Source organism: Dipodomys ordii, unplaced genomic scaffold (genome assembly GCF_000151885.1).
Source record: "Dipodomys ordii isolate 6190 unplaced genomic scaffold, Dord_2.0 Scaffold35, whole genome shotgun sequence".
Lineage (NCBI taxonomy): Eukaryota > Metazoa > Chordata > Mammalia > Rodentia > Heteromyidae > Dipodomys > Dipodomys ordii.
This window is the reverse complement of record NW_012267251.1, coordinates 12,750,302-12,767,398: the sequence shown is the minus strand read 5'-3', so window position 1 is coordinate 12,767,398 and position 17,097 is coordinate 12,750,302. Positions and strand designations below refer to the sequence as shown.

Below are 17,097 nucleotides of genomic sequence, written 5' to 3'. Positions count from 1 at the left end.
AAGGGCTCCTGTTACAGGCTAATGTTCACTTAGAGGTCAAAAGGGAAGCAGTGTGGGAAGTGGAAGGGAACGCTGGCTCCACCCACAGACATTTCTGGATTGGAAGCAGGGCTCCACCAGCTATTAGCTGCACATCCATGATCGAGTCATTTGACCTCTCTTTCCTGTGCTGCTCAGCTGTGGATGCTAATGATAAGACCTAGCTTAACTGTCCAGCTCATGGCCAGCAGGTACTTGATAAATATTAGTTATTGCATACAGATAATTCTGGCCCAGACTGATCATTTTACTAAACCTCTTTATAGGGCCTGGCCATGTAATTTAAATTTTTCCCACTATGGATTTTTGTGATTGGTTTTCTTTAAAAAGAAAGAAAGTAAGAAGAGGGCTGGGAAGGTGGCTCAGTGGTAGAGCGCTTGCCTTGCATGCATGAGGCTCTGGGTTCAATTCCTCAACACCACGTAAGCAGAAAAAAGCCAGAAGTGGCGCTGTGGCTCAAGTGGTAGAGCGCTCACCTTGAGCTGAAGAGCTGAGGGACAGTGCCCAGGCCCAGAGTTCAGTCCCCACAACCGACAAAAAAAGAAAAGAAAAAGAAAAAGAAATACTATTATTTTGATAAAGCAGAATGTCATGTCTTCTATAAAGTTTTAAGTTTGTTCTGGAGGCCCTGTTGCACGCCCTTTAGTCAACGTTTTCTGAAAGGTTATTGTATTCATAATTACAATCCAGGAGGTGCTGTCACGGCCATTATTTTTGATGCATTTTTACTAGCATGACTGCTCCAACCTGCAGGGGCTTGTCAAGGCTAAGATGGAGATGCAGAAGATGGTATTGGGTCTCTGGTTTTATCCCTGAGACATATTCCCAGAGTGCTGAGAGACTCCCTTTAGAAACTTCTAGCACAACACCGCAGGGTGCTAGAAGGCTGGACCTGGAAAAGGCTCAGTGCTTACCTACTCCAACCCCCACTTACTGCAGAGCTGAGGGAACCTGAAGCCAGAATGGACGAATGACTGGTCCCCAGTAATTAAGGTGACTTGTGGCAGGACCGGGCTAGCTAGCTCCCACGCTTCTAGGCTCTTCCTAACTAGACTGTGTGAAATGCTGTTGGGCCTGACATTCTGATCATGCCAGACAGGTGGCGGCACCTGTACCCATCATGGTTACCATCCTTTGGGCTAGGTGAGCACACACCACTTCTTCCAAGTCAGAGTTTGGTCCATGGGGAAAGCTAGAGCCCTAATCCATTCCCTTCCATCCCTCCCAGTAGTTCAATGTTCCCAGGAGCTCATATATCTGCCAAACCCCAGGTCCCTTAGGACGAGGTGAAGGATGGGAATAGCAACAGTGAATGCTCACCTAGAGTGGGTAAACCACCCCTCCCCTGAGAAAATCAGGTACATGTTTTAAGATACAGGTTTTATTATTAATCAGACATGGCAAGGCCAAAGACAGTTTGTCATATGCACAGATCAGATCCCAAGAAAAGGGGGCCATACCATGCCCAGGGGACCACAAGGGGAAGCTGTAAGTCTGGAAGAAGACAGGAGAGGACAAGGGTGGTGTCCTCAGGAAGGAACAGGTGCTGCAGGATCCATGGACTACAGACTGGCTAGCTGGCGTCATTTCAGCTGGTCCTATCGACGTCTGAAATACCAGGGCTGTCCTTGCTTGTTCTTCTACTGAGTCCTGGGGTGATTAGGGCCTGTGGACAGGAACTGGAGTGTGAAAGGAGGTGCTTGGGGGTTGGGATTGGGTCTGGGGTTTTGCCTTTGTCAGGCCTGCTGGCAGGCAAGCTTCTTGCTGTCTCTAGGAACGAGACAGTCCAGGGAAGCCAGTCAGCAGACCCCAGATGTGAGAACGCCACTGTACAGAAGATAAAAGGCAAAACAAATACCACACATGACCAACCAGGGTGACCCTCAAGGGCTCCAGCTGTGGTCCTGGGGAAGCCACTGGGAGAGAAGCCAGGGCAGGAAAGCTTCCTGGTACCTGACATTCCGGCAGAAGGCTCAGGACCAAGACCCCTTTCCTTCAGTCTCCCCAACACTCATCATCTCCCTGGCTGCCCGCCAGCTCCATACTCCCAGATCCTATGATCACAGCATTTCAGGACACTAAGATATAAGTCCACCTTCTGGAGCATTGGGCTTGGGGGGTGGGGGGTGGGAGAGGGGGAGGCTCGAGCTTCCTGTCCTGGAATGGACAGGCTGACAGGCCTGGAGGAAAGGCATGTGGGAATTCAATGTCCGTCAGGCCTGTCCTCACTGTGGGGAGCTCTGAACCAATGCCCCAGGCCTCAGCTTGTGGAACAATGGCAAAATAGCTCTTTGTCCCATGTAAGCCCTCGCCCATCTTTGGGGCCCACCTCGGATTTCACAGCCAACTCACTGGATATTAAGGAGAGCCAAACCACCAAAGCCAACACAGCACGGAACAGGAGGCACACAGAGACCTCTTGTTTAAAAATGATCTACTTAGAGCCAGGATATAGCACAATCACATAGTGCTTTCCTAGCAAGTGTAACATCCTGGGTTTGATCCCCAGAGCCAAAAGAAAAGAACGCAATCATGTTTTATAATAATGCTTATTTGCACAGGGCTCCCTGGGCTAGAAACCTGGGCATGGGACACACACTGAGGCTGGGGATCTTCCTTGCAGGGCCAGGAATACAATTCTCTCATGAACCCTACCTTGCCTTTTCTGTGCGCCAATGTTCCCAGCTGCCACAGGAGAGAGACATTGAGTTGGAAAGGGGCCGCTGACATGTGTCATAAAAAGAGTAGGAACAGGTACTGACTCCAGCTACAGTGGGAATGGTACAGTGAGCTGTTGGTTCAAACTCTTGAGTTCCTTCCAGACAGGGAGGGTTGACGTGGACTGTGAGGTTCTGATATCGTCTATACAAATATCCACTCTTCTGCAATTTCACACTCCATCTTGTTCCTGAACACGAAGCCCTAGTGTGCACTTCTTAGCTAGACACACATGTGCGCACGCACACACACACACACACACACATGTGCACATACACATTCACACAGACCTGCCAAGACAGCATGTACTTGTGGGGACTATGTTCTCAGATCTCTCTCAGAGCCCCCTTGGTAGTTCCTGTTGTTCCTAAGTGTCCAGAACTGAAACTTGGTGGCGCTGAGTGACAGCCAAGAGGCAAGCGGGCAGACGTGCGGGTTTTCTTCCCCAGCTGTATGTGGTCTTGTAGTGGTTGCTTCAGTCTGGCTGCCGCCTTGGCCAGCCCCAGAACTAAACCACCGGAGGAGAATTGGCCTAGATTTTCCTAAACTGGGGGCCAACCCAGCTAGAATTTTAAATGACAGACCAAAGTCTACCAAGAGAAAAAAAAAGAAAAGCTATTGTAAACCCAGTGCCAATTCCAAGGCACTACTCCAGTGTAGGATTAAGGATCTGTGGCTAAGGAAAAGAAAGAGGCTCTGAATAAGATGTGGCCTGAGTTACAGGATCCTGTTTACATATCAACAAGCACTAATTACACTTCTACTATGCCCTGGGAAAAGTGCTCCTCACCCACTTCCTGTTACATACTACACACACACACACACACACATATATACTTCTGTGCCCACATCCCCAGATGAAAGAACCGATTTTTCCCATCCATTCATTCATCTCACAGTGTCATGATCTCTATGGTGTCCCAGGGCCTCTGCTGGGCCCGTCTTATAATCATTGGTTAATTTGTAGTCTACCCCTTGCCTCTGTGATTACTTCAGTCCATAGCCTGGCACAAAATAGGTGCTCAAGCAAAGTTGCGTGTTAATGAATGCATGTATGTGTGCATGAATGACTGGAAGAGGTTTAAATGCACCTCTCGCCTCCAAAAAGACATCACCACCCATTTTCTTAAGCATCTCACGTGCAATTAAGACAAGCAGGTAATCCCAGTGACAATCAGGAAAATCAAGCCGAGGGTAGGTGGGAGGCAGTGTGCCCTGTCCTTCCCTCCTCCCCACCCCAGTGCCTGGAACTCAAATGCTGTTTTCTGGGTTTCTTAGGTATGTAAAGTGGTGAACACAACCACCCTGACCTGCCTGGCACCCTCTCTCACCACGGAATACCGCCCAGGCCTGGACACCGTGGAGAGGCCAGATGAATTTGGGTTTCTCTTTAACAACGTCCAGTCCTTGCTTGTTTACAATGACACCAAGTTTATCTACTACCCCAACCCAACATTTGAACTGCTCAGCCCTACTGGAGTCTTGGATCAGAAGCCGGGATCACCCATCATCCTAAAGGTAGGGGAGCAGTTCCCAGCCCAGGCAATGAGGGAACAGAACACCCCCACCCCTCCTGCTCCCTGGCCTTCTGCTTCTTCTGTCTGCACATGTGGACCCCCAAATCCACAGAGTTCATTGATAAACAGCCATGCACTGATGATACCTTTGGCACTTGGGATTCTCAAGTGAATAATACTTTGAAATCTTTTTCTTGAGCACTGGGGGATAGGTTCTGAGTGGCTTGGCAGCAACAGATCTTCCATTACATAGGCCATCTCCTTGGCCGCGTAACCACACACACAGTCTTCTGGTATCACATGTCCAAAAGCCTGGTGGCTGCACCGTTTTGACTTATACCCCATTGTAGCTCTCCTTCCTCCCCCTCAATTTTCTTCTTGGATAGTGTTTTGTCTCTCCTGCCTATTTCCTGCTTGCTTTCTTTTCCTTTCTTTCTGTGTCTGCATGTATGCACAGCTCTGTCCCTGAGCTTTTTTGCGCAAGGTTAGAGCTCTACTTGAGCCACAGTTCCACTTTTGGTGCTTTTTTTGCTATTTAATTAGAGATAAGAGTCTTATGAACTTTCCTGCCTGGGTTGACTTCTAACTATGATCCTCAGATCTCAGCCTCCTGAGTAGGTAGGACTACAGAATGAGCCCTTGATGCCTGCCATCCTTGCTTTCTTCTTTACATTTATTCCTTCTCTCTTTTTTCCCTCTTTCTAAACTGTGGCTGACCATTAGAAGACCCCTCCAAAACTTCTGTGGAGGGATCTTTCCTTGGTTTTCCCATTGCTGCCCTTCCCTGGCCTCCTTTAAATCTCTTTTTAATGAGGCAATTAACTCCTGCAGGCATGTGTCAATTATTCTTTTTAAGATTACCGTTCTCTACAGGGCAAAAACCTCTGTCCTCCAGCCTCTGGAGGGGCCAAACTCAACTACACGGTGCTGATTGGAGAAACCCCTTGTGCCGTCACCGTGTCTGAGACGCAGCTCCTGTGCGAACCTCCCAACCTCACGGGGCAGCACAAGGTCATGGTGAGTGAGCCTTCTTCCTCCATTCTCACCTCTCCACCCCCCTCCCTGTGTGCATGTGGCTCCATCTTCCAACCCACACCCTCTGTACCTCCTCATCTCCATGTCCTGCATTAAAGCGGAGAGAAGTGGAGGACACAAGTAAGTCAAAGCAGTTGCCAAAAGCAGGAAGTCTCTCTGTGTGCACATCTGCACTCTGTGTGTGTATGTATGTATATGTATGTGTGTGTACTTGTCTGTCATGTCCTCCCTGACTGACACGGCCTGCCAGGGCTCTACACCTGTGTGCGTCCATGTGTATAATGCGCAGGTGCACGTCGGTGGGATGGTGTTCTCGCCTGGCTCGGTGAGTGTCATCTCAGACAGCTTGCTGACGCTGCCCGCCATCGTCAGCATCGCGGCGGGCGGCAGCCTGCTCCTCATCATCGTCATCATCGTCCTCATCGCCTACAAGCGCAAGTCTCGGGAAAATGACCTCACGCTCAAGCGACTCCAGATGCAGATGGACAACTTGGAGTCGCGCGTGGCCCTGGAGTGTAAGGAAGGTGAGTGGAGATGCACCTTCTCCAGCCCCGTCTTTTGGCACCAACCTTCCCAATCTCCTCCTTGCTCTTCCTGCTCCATGTCTTTATATCCCACTTGGACCTGCTTTTTTCCAGAAACTTCCCTTGCCCCCAGGATCAAAGAAGGCCTATGAAGAATGTCCATGGGGAGGGGCCCAGGTCTACCTATATTACCCGGATCTGATTCAACCCACAACCTAGCAGTTCCATTCTGCCTCTCTCCTTATCTCAGGCTGCATCCTCCAAATAGCAATGTCTGGCTCCTAAACACTTGCAGATGGGTCTTTCCCATGGGAGGGAGCAGCAGCAAGGCCAGCAGAGAGCACCCCTCCTCCTTCCCACCCAATATCTGCCCACCCCTACCCCCCACCAGGGTTTGTTTTCTATCTCTATCAATGCTGCAGGCCGGGCTGCACACTCTGAAGGCCGTATTTGCCGATGGCCTTGGCCATGAATGTGTGTAGGAGCAGAGATTGTGTTTTCTCCCGTCTTCCCACGCAGCCACAGCCATGAGGTGACAAGTGTACCTGGCATTCTCTCGGGCTGAGGACCTGGCAGGCTCTCTGGGAAAACATCTCAATTAGGAATCAAAACATTTCTCCTTTTACTACAAATGGCATTCTGGGAAACAAGCCCTCTGCTGGATGAAAGGGAAGAGTTGTGCTGGGAAAGGTGGCCTAGGCTCCTTCTGGCACCAGCCTGCAGAGTCTGGGTACCCAGAAGACAGGCCTGTCCCTGGGGCGAGACCTCAAAGGCCCTTTACTCCCTGTTTGCTGGCCATCTGGTAGCCAAGGCTACCCAAAGCTTTTATATCTTAATTTATTTTCTGGCTTGGGAAAAGGTAGCAATTTGCCTGTTCTAGTCTTCTCTGGAACCCCTTGTCCAAGCCATTTTTTTCCCCCAGACGCCAGCACCTCTATGATCTTGACTGAATGGCCTAAGTCATGGTGTTCTCTTTTCTTCCCTTTAGCTACATTTACACTATGTACAAAGACAATTTTTAAAAGCTGATAAGCATACAAATTCATATAAAAGCCTGTAATCCTTAGCTACTCAGGAGGCTGAGATCTGAGGATCGCAGTTCAAAGCCAGCCCAGGATGAAAAGTCCCCGTGAGACTCTTATATCCAATTAACACAGAAAACCGGAAGTGGCTCAAAGTGGTAAGGCACTCTAGCTTTGAGCAAAAGAGCTCAGGGACAGCATCCAGGCCCTGAGTTCAAGCCCCAACAACTGGCAGGAAAAAAAAATAAAAAATAAAAATAATCATACAAAAATCACTTGTCTCCTCACCACTTAAGAAATACAGTGTGTTAGTCAGCTTTCCATCCCCATAACAAGTACCTGAGTTAATCAACCTGTAAATAGGAAAGGTTGGTGCCGGCTCACAGTTGTGGAGGTTGCAGCCTATGATAGGTTGGTATTGTTGCTCTCAGACCTGTGGGTAAGGCAGCACGGCATGCTTAGAGCAGGTGGCTGAGCAAAACCCTTTACCTTTCTCTAGCACATCCTCAGTCCCCTAAAGACCTCCCACTATGCCTCATTTCTCAAAGGTTCCACTGCCACCTAATAGCATCAAGCCTGGAGCCATGCCCATAACACACAGGCCTTTGGGATGCTTAAAATACCAACTGTAGCGGGCAGCCTACGAAGCTCTTCCTCCAGACACATCATTCTACCCTCACCATCTCTGTACTCTAGATCTCCCTCCTTCACTGAGCCTCCCTGTCTCTGATCACTTCTCACAGCTTTCGCCGAGCTCCAGACGGACATCAACGAGCTAACCAGTGACCTGGACCGCTCAGGAATCCCCTACCTAGACTATCGTACCTATGCTATGCGAGTCCTGTTTCCAGGCATCGAGGATCATCCTGTCCTGCGTGAGCTGGAGGTAACGCCTGTCTCCCAGGGTCCATCCCACCAACAGGGACACAGGCCGGGGTTTCCTAAGAATTCCAGGTGGGACCTACGTAAAGTTAGGAGTCAGAAGGGACCAACAGGTCAAAACCACATGGCAGCTATAAGCTATCAGGAAAATGACAACTAAGGAGGTTCCCAAGCATTTGAGGATAATTCCAGAGTAAGGCTTGGAATGGTCATGTTTTAAATCAATGACGGAAATTAATGAAGATCTGGCCTTACTCTAGAAAGGATTGAAGGTGGTTTAAAGAAGGACGTGGGATTCCATAGGTTTGTTTTATTCATGATAAATCAGGAAAGGGCAATGGTGGGAAGACTAATAAACTGAAGATATGTGCTGGGTCGTCTCTATGGTACCCTTGGGAGAATCACATGGCCCCCAGGAGCCCAGGTCAGGGCTGACTGCAGCCTTCAGAGAGCAGCCGCAGGGATGGGGCTGGCCATAGCTCTCATGGAAAGGAGCCCACAGCAGGTGCCAGCAGGTCCTCTGAGAACCGAGGAGGGAAGGGCAGGAGCCTGTCTTCCCAGGTGTCTCTCCATGCCCACCCCCGCCCTCCAGGTGCAGGGCAATGGGCAGCAGCACGTGGAGAAAGCCCTGAAGCTCTTCGCCCAGCTCATCAACAACAAGGTGTTCCTGCTGACCTTCATCCGCACACTGGAGCTGCAGCGCAGCTTCTCCATGCGTGACCGGGGCAACGTGGCGTCGCTCATCATGACCGGGCTGCAGGGCCGCCTGGAGTATGCCACCGACGTGCTCAAGCAGCTGCTGTCTGACCTCATCGACAAGAACCTGGAGAACAAGAACCACCCCAAGCTGCTGCTCCGGAGGTCTGACCTGTCACTGGAGGGGTGGATGGGCGTTCTCATTAGTCAGCCCCCAAATAGCACGAGGTTTCCAATCCCTGGAAATGGCAAGCCCCAGAGTAGCCGGTGTCCTCACGTCTGCTGGCGTGGAGTCTGGTGTGTCCAGGGATCCTGGGAGACTGCAGTGCCTAAAGCCCCCTAACGGTGGGAAGAGCACAGGCCCAGGTTTGGAGCTCAGCTTGAACCCTGGTCCTGCCACCTGCTCAACTCTGTGATCTTGGGCGAGACAGGCAACCTCTCTGTCGTTTAGTTTCCTTTAGTTGCCTCTAGAACTGTGTGGTCCAGCCTGGTGACAACTTGCTATCTGGTACTATTACCCTAGGATCATGCTGGCCACATTCCAAGTGCTTAGTCAACAACCACACCTGTGGCTAGTGATCACCATATTGGCTCACACAGATCGTTTCCATCATGGTTCTGTTGGATGAGGCCAGGCTGGGGATACGGTTCAGCTTGTGTGCCCGATTCCTGGCTTGGAATTACCAGCCTTCTAGCCTGCTCCCGTGGCCATTTTTTCCTGATAGCAGAAAGATTAAGAGACACAGCATTCCTTGAGCTCCCCCTCACCAGAGGCCACCAGAGAGCTGAGCACAGCTCCACAGCTCTGGGCAGCAGGGATGGGAACATACTACCTCCATTCACCACCCCCCCTCCTTCCTCAGCCTTCTGTTCCTGAGGTCTCGGGCTTACAGGCCCACGTGGGGCAAGGAGGAAGAATGGCTTTGCTTTCTGAGCACCGAGCCCCCATCCTGCCAATCTGAGCATTAGAAACTCTCATTAAGAACTGTTGTATTTAAATTAGAGCTAATCTCAGACACAATGCAGAGAGAGGATGCTGGGAGGGCCCCGGGGAGAAAGCTACAATTTCTTCTGCCATTGTCACTTTCTCCCAAGCCCAGATTGCCACACGGCCCTGGTAAATGCCTGGGATTTACTGCAACCAGAGGGTGTAATTTGCACCACGTGCGGGGAGTTAAAATACCCCCTCGGCATCCCCCATCACTGAGGGTCTGTCACAGCCGCTTTGTTTCTCCCCAAGTCCCCAGATCTGCAGCCTGGGGATGGGGGAGGGGAAGAGGGATGTACTTGCAGAGACAGATCCCCCGTTGGCTAAACTCTTAAGCACTGCTCTCTACCTGCAGGGCTGAGATCTGAGAGCTCACATGACAGCAGTAATATAGCTAATATTTATGTCGTGTTTACTGGCGTCTAGGCATTCTTCCTGGCATTTAAACTATATTAACTCATCCGATCCTCACAACTGTGTGTAGGGCAGATGAGATGATTGTCCACAATTAGAGATGGTGGAAAATCAAACCTAGAGGTTAAACAATGCGCCCAACGTCACTCCGACAGTACGTGACAGAGCCACGATCTGAACCCAAGGCAGCCTGCCTCTGAGCATGCAGAGAGACAGGTTACCAGTGCACAAATAGAGTCCACGGGCATGCAGAAAACCTCTGAAGACCAAGAAAAAAAAAGCCTTGTTCATCACCCTGGGGTCCCTGAGGAGTAAGGAAGAGCCAAAGCAGCAGAGATGCGAGGTCTTGCATAGGAAATTGAGGCCCACAGAGAAGTCACCTCCCCCAACACCCCAAGTCACACTTCTAGTTCCTGGTGGAGTCAGGATAGATTGCAGGTGTTATGGCTCCCAGCCCAGCGCTTTGTCCCACGTAACAAGCCCAGCCCCCTACCACTAACACCTTCCCCAAAGGACTCCTTCTGCCTTCCCCAGGACTGAATCCGTGGCTGAGAAGATGCTAACCAACTGGTTTGCTTTCCTCCTGCACAAGTTCCTGAAGGTGAGCGGGGACACAGCTTGGCTTTCGGGGTGGTATGGGGACCCCAGTCCTCTGGAACAGGAAACTCCCTGGCCCAAATGCTCCCTGTGAGCCAAGCCAAGGTGGTTCTCTCCCCGACTGTCGCAGCTGCAGAGGTGGCCAGGGAGGGGACGGCTCACTCCCACACTTCCCATGCCCTGCTTGTGCCCGTAGGAATGTGCAGGGGAGCCGCTCTTCATGCTGTACTGCGCCATTAAGCAGCAGATGGAGAAGGGCCCCATCGACGCCATCACCGGTGAGGCCCGCTACTCCCTGAGCGAGGACAAGCTCATCCGGCAGCAGATCGAGTACAAGACCCTGGTGAGGGACAGCGCCTGCCTGCCCCCTGCTCTGGTCCAAGCTGTCTTCTGTCACCCTGGACATGCTCTGTGGGGGGAGGGGGGCGGCAGAAGAGATCCGTGAAGAGGCCAAGGGGCCCATCTGGGACGAGTCCAGGGGCCATTTGAAGTGTTTCAAGGCAAGGCTGGAGCCCCTCGCCTGCATCTCATTTTGGAGGGCCCTCTATGCCTCATTTTACCCTAGATAATATTGGGAGAGGGAGGTCACTGGTCACTCAGCATGGAGCGATGGGTATAGAAAGAATGCAAGTGTATTGGTTCCTAGTGTAGAGACGTTGGCTAAGGTCTACCAGCCCTGGACACTCTGAAACCAGTTCTAAGGTCCTTGGGTACCTCATACCAGGATCATAGTCTCCCCTAAACTATTCAGAAGCTAGAGATGAGGTCCTGGTTCATTCAGAAAGAAGGGGGTCCAGTGACTTAGGCCCTCCTGCGGTAGGCATCAGGAAGGTGAGAGAAACTGAGGCACAAAACAACAGTGAAATATGCTCCTCCCTCCTGTAAAAAGGGCAAACCCTGGGGGGAAAGATTCCGAGGCCTCAACCCTCTCCCTCAAACTGCTTTTCAACTATGTCCTGCTCACAGCTTGATTACTCACTTGTAGATCCTGAACTGTGTGAACCCAGACAATGAGAACAGCCCAGAAATCCCAGTGAAGGTGTTAAACTGTGACACCATCACGCAAGTCAAGGAGAAGATCCTCGATGCTGTGTATAAGAATGTGCCCTACTCGCAGAGGCCCAGGGCTGTTGACATGGACTTGGGTAGGAAGCCTGGCCCCCAACGGGAGGGTGCGGGGGAAACCAGCAGCTTCCCAGAGGGTGCAGTACCTATGGAAAGGTGGGAAGATGCCAAGCCACCAATGGCTGGGGGAGGGGGGAGGAGTACTGACTGGGTCCTGGCCAGATATGAGCTGTAGGAAACATCTCTCCCTTTGGGCACTGCCCACTCAGATGTGGGTTTTCTGGGAAGGCCCTCAGTTGCCCCTGCTGCCTGAACCCATGGAGCCAGGCATGTCTCCAAGCACAACTTTACACAAGCTGCAGGGAGTCAGGGTTGCTGGGCGCTAAGAGGAGGCAGACCAGGTGGCCCTGGCTCACAGCCCCACCCCTCTCATGCCACACCCACACCGCACTGTCCAACCAGAGTGGCGCCAAGGCCGGATCGCCCGGGTCGTGCTACAAGACGAAGACATCACCACCAAGATCGAAGGTGACTGGAAGCGGCTCAACACACTGATGCATTATCAGGTGAGAGGAGTCGGGCCTCTTTTTCACCTGGAGCCTCTTTACCGTGCCATCAGCCACAATAAGGACCTTCAGAGGGTTTCCTCTCTCTCATATTCTTTTCCCTTGATCCTGGAGCAACAATACTTCACTGCAGCTTCTCAGCAGACTCACAGGGCAGGCAGGGATGAGAGAAAACTTAGCAAACTCTGAGTGGTTGGACTTCTCTCAGAAACAGCTTTATCTGGCCAAGGCCCCAATGTTTTGTTACTATGCCTCTCTACGTTTATAGGAAGAACTGCATATTGTAAAAAAAAAAAAAAAATCCCTGCATCTGGACAGCTACCTGAGGGTGCCTGGTGCTTTCTCTCTCTCATGCAGCAGTGCAACAGACACTTCTGACTATCAGTGTACTTAAGTTCTCTTCTTCTTACCTGTACCTGCCAAAGGGGGACCCTAGGGATCCCTGCCCCCGACAAGTGTATAGACTAGAATAAATATAGACAAGGATGTCTTTGCACACTGGTGGACACATTGAGTGTCTTTGGCTGAAATTTCAGCCGAAGAACACAACCGCAGGAACGCCATCTCCCCTCCCTCCCCTCCCATGACCAGCACTCACAGCTTGGGGCAGGGAGGGGTGGCGGTTCTGTAAGATTGATCACAGGTAGTGTCTACCTTTTGGGATTCAGGAAAAGATACTAAAATAGACACTGGAAATAGAGACACAGAGGGAAATTAACCCAACCAGAGGAAGTGCCCCTGGCTACAAAACCCATGGGATTGCCTAATTCATAATATCGTCCTGTGCCCCTTGTCCCCCAAAAGGAGACATGCAAAGGGGCTGGCAGGCTGGGCTTAGGAGCGCTGAGCTGCCCATGGACTGCAGCCCGGAGGCCCTGGGGCTGGCCAGAAACCCCAGGGTGCACAAATGAAGTTGGAGACACCCTGAATACTCCTCCCTGGGTTACATCCCCTCCCACCCCACCAGCACCCTGGGCTGATATTCTGCCTGGACCCCAGCCCCATGTAGAGTGAAGGAGGTATAGAAGAGAAGAGACTGGGCTTCAGGAGTTGTATTGAAAGCCCCACCTCCCTGTTCTCTGATGGTGTGACTTTAATCTTTCTCAACCTTGGGCTCCTTGTCTGCAAAAAGGAGATAACAGCCCTGACTGGGAAAAGTATGAAGGTAGTTGGAAGGATTAGATACAACAGGTGAGGAGGCAGGATGTGGTACGGACCAGCTGTAATCACTCCTTGTGAATTCCACAGGCATACACACATGCACAGACAAACACACGCAGCCACTACCACATCACGAGCTAAAAGATGCATCCGGGAGAACAATTGTAAAGAAGCAATTAGAGCTGAATAAGAAAGTGCAAAAGAGAACAGCACGATGCCCCAAGTCTCCTATTCCTAAAGAACAGGAGCAGGGCCTTTGTGCTGCCCAGCCTATGGCTCCTAGCCAGAAGTAGGGAATACCCCGCCTCACAGGCTCATCACATAAAACGCTTCCAATTCCCTGATGTCATTTATCATTCATGTATTCATTCATTTCTCAAATATTTACTAAGCTTCCCTGAGTGCCAGGCACTTCCCACACATTAGCCCTGTGTGACAGGGACAGCAAGGTGTCTTCCTCCCTTTGGAAGAAGAAGATGGTGGTGGTGCTCATGATGACAACATAAATACCAACGCTTGCTGAGTGCTCACTGGGCACCAGGCAAACAGCCTTTGTGTATTTTAATGCCTTTAATAGTCCTTACAACAATCACCATAGACAATGGATTCTGCCCTTACTGACTGCCACGGCCCAGATAGGTGCAGTCATCTACCTGAGGCAAAGTCAAGGTCAGATCCAGCCAGGTATCCTGACCGTGGATTTGCTCCATCTATTGGTTGAGAGAGAAAAACAAAACAAAACGAAGAACAAGAGAAATTTAGTGACCAGACCTGGAATTGAGTTCAACTGTGGTCATGTGAGTCACCTTGTAAAGCTCTTCCTTTAGGTGACAACAAACCATAATTAATGCAATCTGTTCTCACTGGGAGTGTAAACCTTTGCCCTTGCTAAGCATTCAGGGTATCGTTTCTGGACTGTGGGTGGCAAGGAGAACTCCTGAAAGACAGAAGTAGACACACCACACACACACACACACACACACACACACACACACACACTCCATCCCCTGTTCTGTCCTAGGGCTTTTGCTGATGGTGCAGACAGCTATCAAGTTAAGGGCTACCTCAGTTGTGAAATGATGGCTCACTGGCATCTTCCAGGCATGGGACTAATGCTCTGAAGGGCTAAAGATCCTGGAACCTTCTGTGTTCAAGTCTGGCATTGGCCTCTTGTTACCCACCCTAGAGTCAAAGGTCCTTTGAGCCCCCCACAGATGAAAATCTGCATAATCTTAATTAACAAAGAGATGTTAAAAAACTTCCTGGGGCTCCCGCAGATTTATCGGGAGGGTAAAATTAAACACCACCACTAAAACTGGCTATCAGGGAATCTCGTTAGCGCTAATGTTCATTTATAGTTTGACTTCCCAACATTTAATTCTTTTTTGGTGGGAGAGAGGGACTGACAATTTAAGACCCAGAAAGATGGTTTTATGACTGGTGTAGCTATAAATCAAACTTATAAAGTTCATAAAAATTGTTAAAATAAAAAATGGTTTAATAGGAATGTTTTATGGCCCATAACATTATTATAGCTGTTTTATTCCCTCTGCGTTAGGGGTTTAATTGGATCGCCACAATTCTGGGGATTCTCCATTTTTATTGCGTGGAGGGTAATCTTAAATCAAAATGGCCCCAAATGTCTTCAATATGGCTCCGCCTTTATCAGCCTTCTCCCCACAGACTGGGTGTTGAGCCTGGCATCCTCACAGAAGATGGGGTAACGCCGTCTTTCTGACTCCCCCAAGGCCAGTTGCCCTTTAGGTGGCCTAGGTCTAAAAGAGAACCCAGGACATGGAGAAATAAAAGCAAAAAGGGAATATGGACTTCAGATCAGTCAATATAACTTGAAATAAAATCCCAAATTAGGATATAAAATTAGAAGAATATGATCTGGAGCCTGACAGATCTAGTGTCAATACTGACTCCCCCATGCATTAACCATGCCATCTTGAGGATACTGCTTACCCTGCCTCTCCCTTCAGGCTTCCATTCCTGCATCTGTAGGATGGGGATACTTGTCCATTATTCACAAGACTGACCAGAGGCCATGCCTGCCCCTGTTCTGTCCAGTAGAAACACTACAAGCCACACTGAAAGTCACATGGGTAATTTTAAAGTTCTTCCCAGCCACGTTTAAAAAGCATAATTAAGCAGAAATTAATGTTAACAATATTACTTAACACAAGCCATCTAAAATGATTATTGCTTCAACACATCATCAATAAAAAATTATTAATGAGACAGCTTACAATCCTTTGTTCGTACTAACCCGCTGAAATCCAGCGTGTATTGTACGTGTTAGCACTTCTCCACAGAGACACTTAGCAGCGTGTCTCAATTGGGATTGACTACATTTCAGGTTTCCAAAGCCACACGTGACAAGAAGTGGTACTATCTCAGCAGTGCCACTCTGGTCTGGTCCAATAAAAGCTTAGAAAACAACAGTAGTGGCTATTTGAATTCCTTATTGGCTCCCATAATGTCCTAGAAGTATTTGACTATTCAACTTCCTATGCTTTGTGTACCATCCTCAGGTATCAGACAGGTCGGTGGTGGCTCTGGTCCCCAAGCAGACCTCCTCATACAACATCCCTGCTTCAGCCAGCATCTCACGGACATCTATCAGCAGATACGGTGAGCACTGGGAAAAGCAGTATGGGCACCTCTAGGGTCCAGTCTCCTGTGACCACCCAGGGTCCCAGGAACCACCAACCATCCCTTCCCACATAGGAAGCCCCTGCTTGCTGCTGGACTCCATTCAAAGGCACTTGCCCATTGCCTTCTCTCCAGTCCATGCTGTCATAGGACAGCATGAGAACACTTCCTTCTATATCTCAGGACTAGGAAAGGAGTCCTAGTGGCCTAAATGGAAGATAGATAGATAGATAGATAGATAGATAGATAGATAGATAGATAGATAGATAGATAGATAGAGATATGTATGCCCTAATGGAAGGTGTATATATATATAATGGGTATAGATATAGATATATATAGATATATATGTATATGCCCACTTCCTGGGTTGGTCTCAGTTTATGCCTATCTTACTAGTTAACTCTTAAAATTGTCCATTTAGGCAGTAAATTGGTCGTCCTCCCCTTCCCGTCCCAGTGTCCCCTGGAATAAGCGTAGCACATGTCTCTCTCTCTCTTCTGTCCTATCTGGTTTCCTGTTTGCATGCAGGTATTTGGCTTCCTACCGCTATGGGGGTGAGGGGCAGGGGAGGGGAGAGAGAGATGCAGGAAATGTCATATCCTAGGCCCCAAGAAAGAAGAGCCCATTAATTCCCAAGCAGATCATTAAAGCATGCAGCGCCTTTATATCCAGATTTTCATTAAATCACCTATAAAGATATCCAATTGACATTTTGCCTGTTGATTATTCATTACTGGAACCATCAGAGGGGAGGGAACTCCCAGACTCTCAAGAGCCTCTCCAACACCTGGTTTTTCTAAATCTTCTTTGTGGAATGAAAAAGATTTTAGGCCCCTCTATCTTCATGCCAGCCAAGGATCTGTAAAACGATCCACTGAGCAAGAGGTCCCAAGGACCTTCCAGTTGACACAGATTTATCCTGAGTGTGTGCCAAGGGATGCTAACCTGTCACTCAACCCCATGGCCTCAGACTCCTCCTTCAGGTACACGGGCAGCCCTGACAGTCTGAGGTCCCGGGCTCCTATGATCACCCCAGACCTGGAGAGTGGGGTCAAAGTATGGCATCTGGTGAAGAACCATGACCACGGTGACCAGAAGGAGGGCGACCGGGGCAGCAAGATGGTGTCTGAGATCTACCTGACCCGGCTACTGGCCACCAAGGTAACTCCTTCTTCACCCAAGCGCAGAGGGCTCACAGAGGGGCATACCCTA

At 49.8% G+C, this 17,097-nt stretch overlaps 1 protein-coding gene across 1 annotated transcript in view; it reads left to right on the top strand.

The window, feature by feature from the left end:
• The window catches only part of Plxna2 (plexin A2), a 189,581-nt gene that overhangs the window by 165,230 nt on the left and 7,254 nt on the right, over window positions 1-17,097 (top strand). The window contains exons 17-27 of the mRNA XM_013017499.1: window positions 4,036-4,275; window positions 5,148-5,291; window positions 5,599-5,833; window positions 7,599-7,741; window positions 8,330-8,598; window positions 10,370-10,436; window positions 10,629-10,775; window positions 11,418-11,577; window positions 11,960-12,063; window positions 15,762-15,861; window positions 16,856-17,046. Coding sequence (XP_012872953.1) covers window positions 4,036-4,275; window positions 5,148-5,291; window positions 5,599-5,833; window positions 7,599-7,741; window positions 8,330-8,598; window positions 10,370-10,436; window positions 10,629-10,775; window positions 11,418-11,577; window positions 11,960-12,063; window positions 15,762-15,861; window positions 16,856-17,046 — 1,800 coding nt within the window. The remainder of the gene's footprint in view (window positions 1-4,035; window positions 4,276-5,147; window positions 5,292-5,598; window positions 5,834-7,598; window positions 7,742-8,329; window positions 8,599-10,369; window positions 10,437-10,628; window positions 10,776-11,417; window positions 11,578-11,959; window positions 12,064-15,761; window positions 15,862-16,855; window positions 17,047-17,097) is intronic.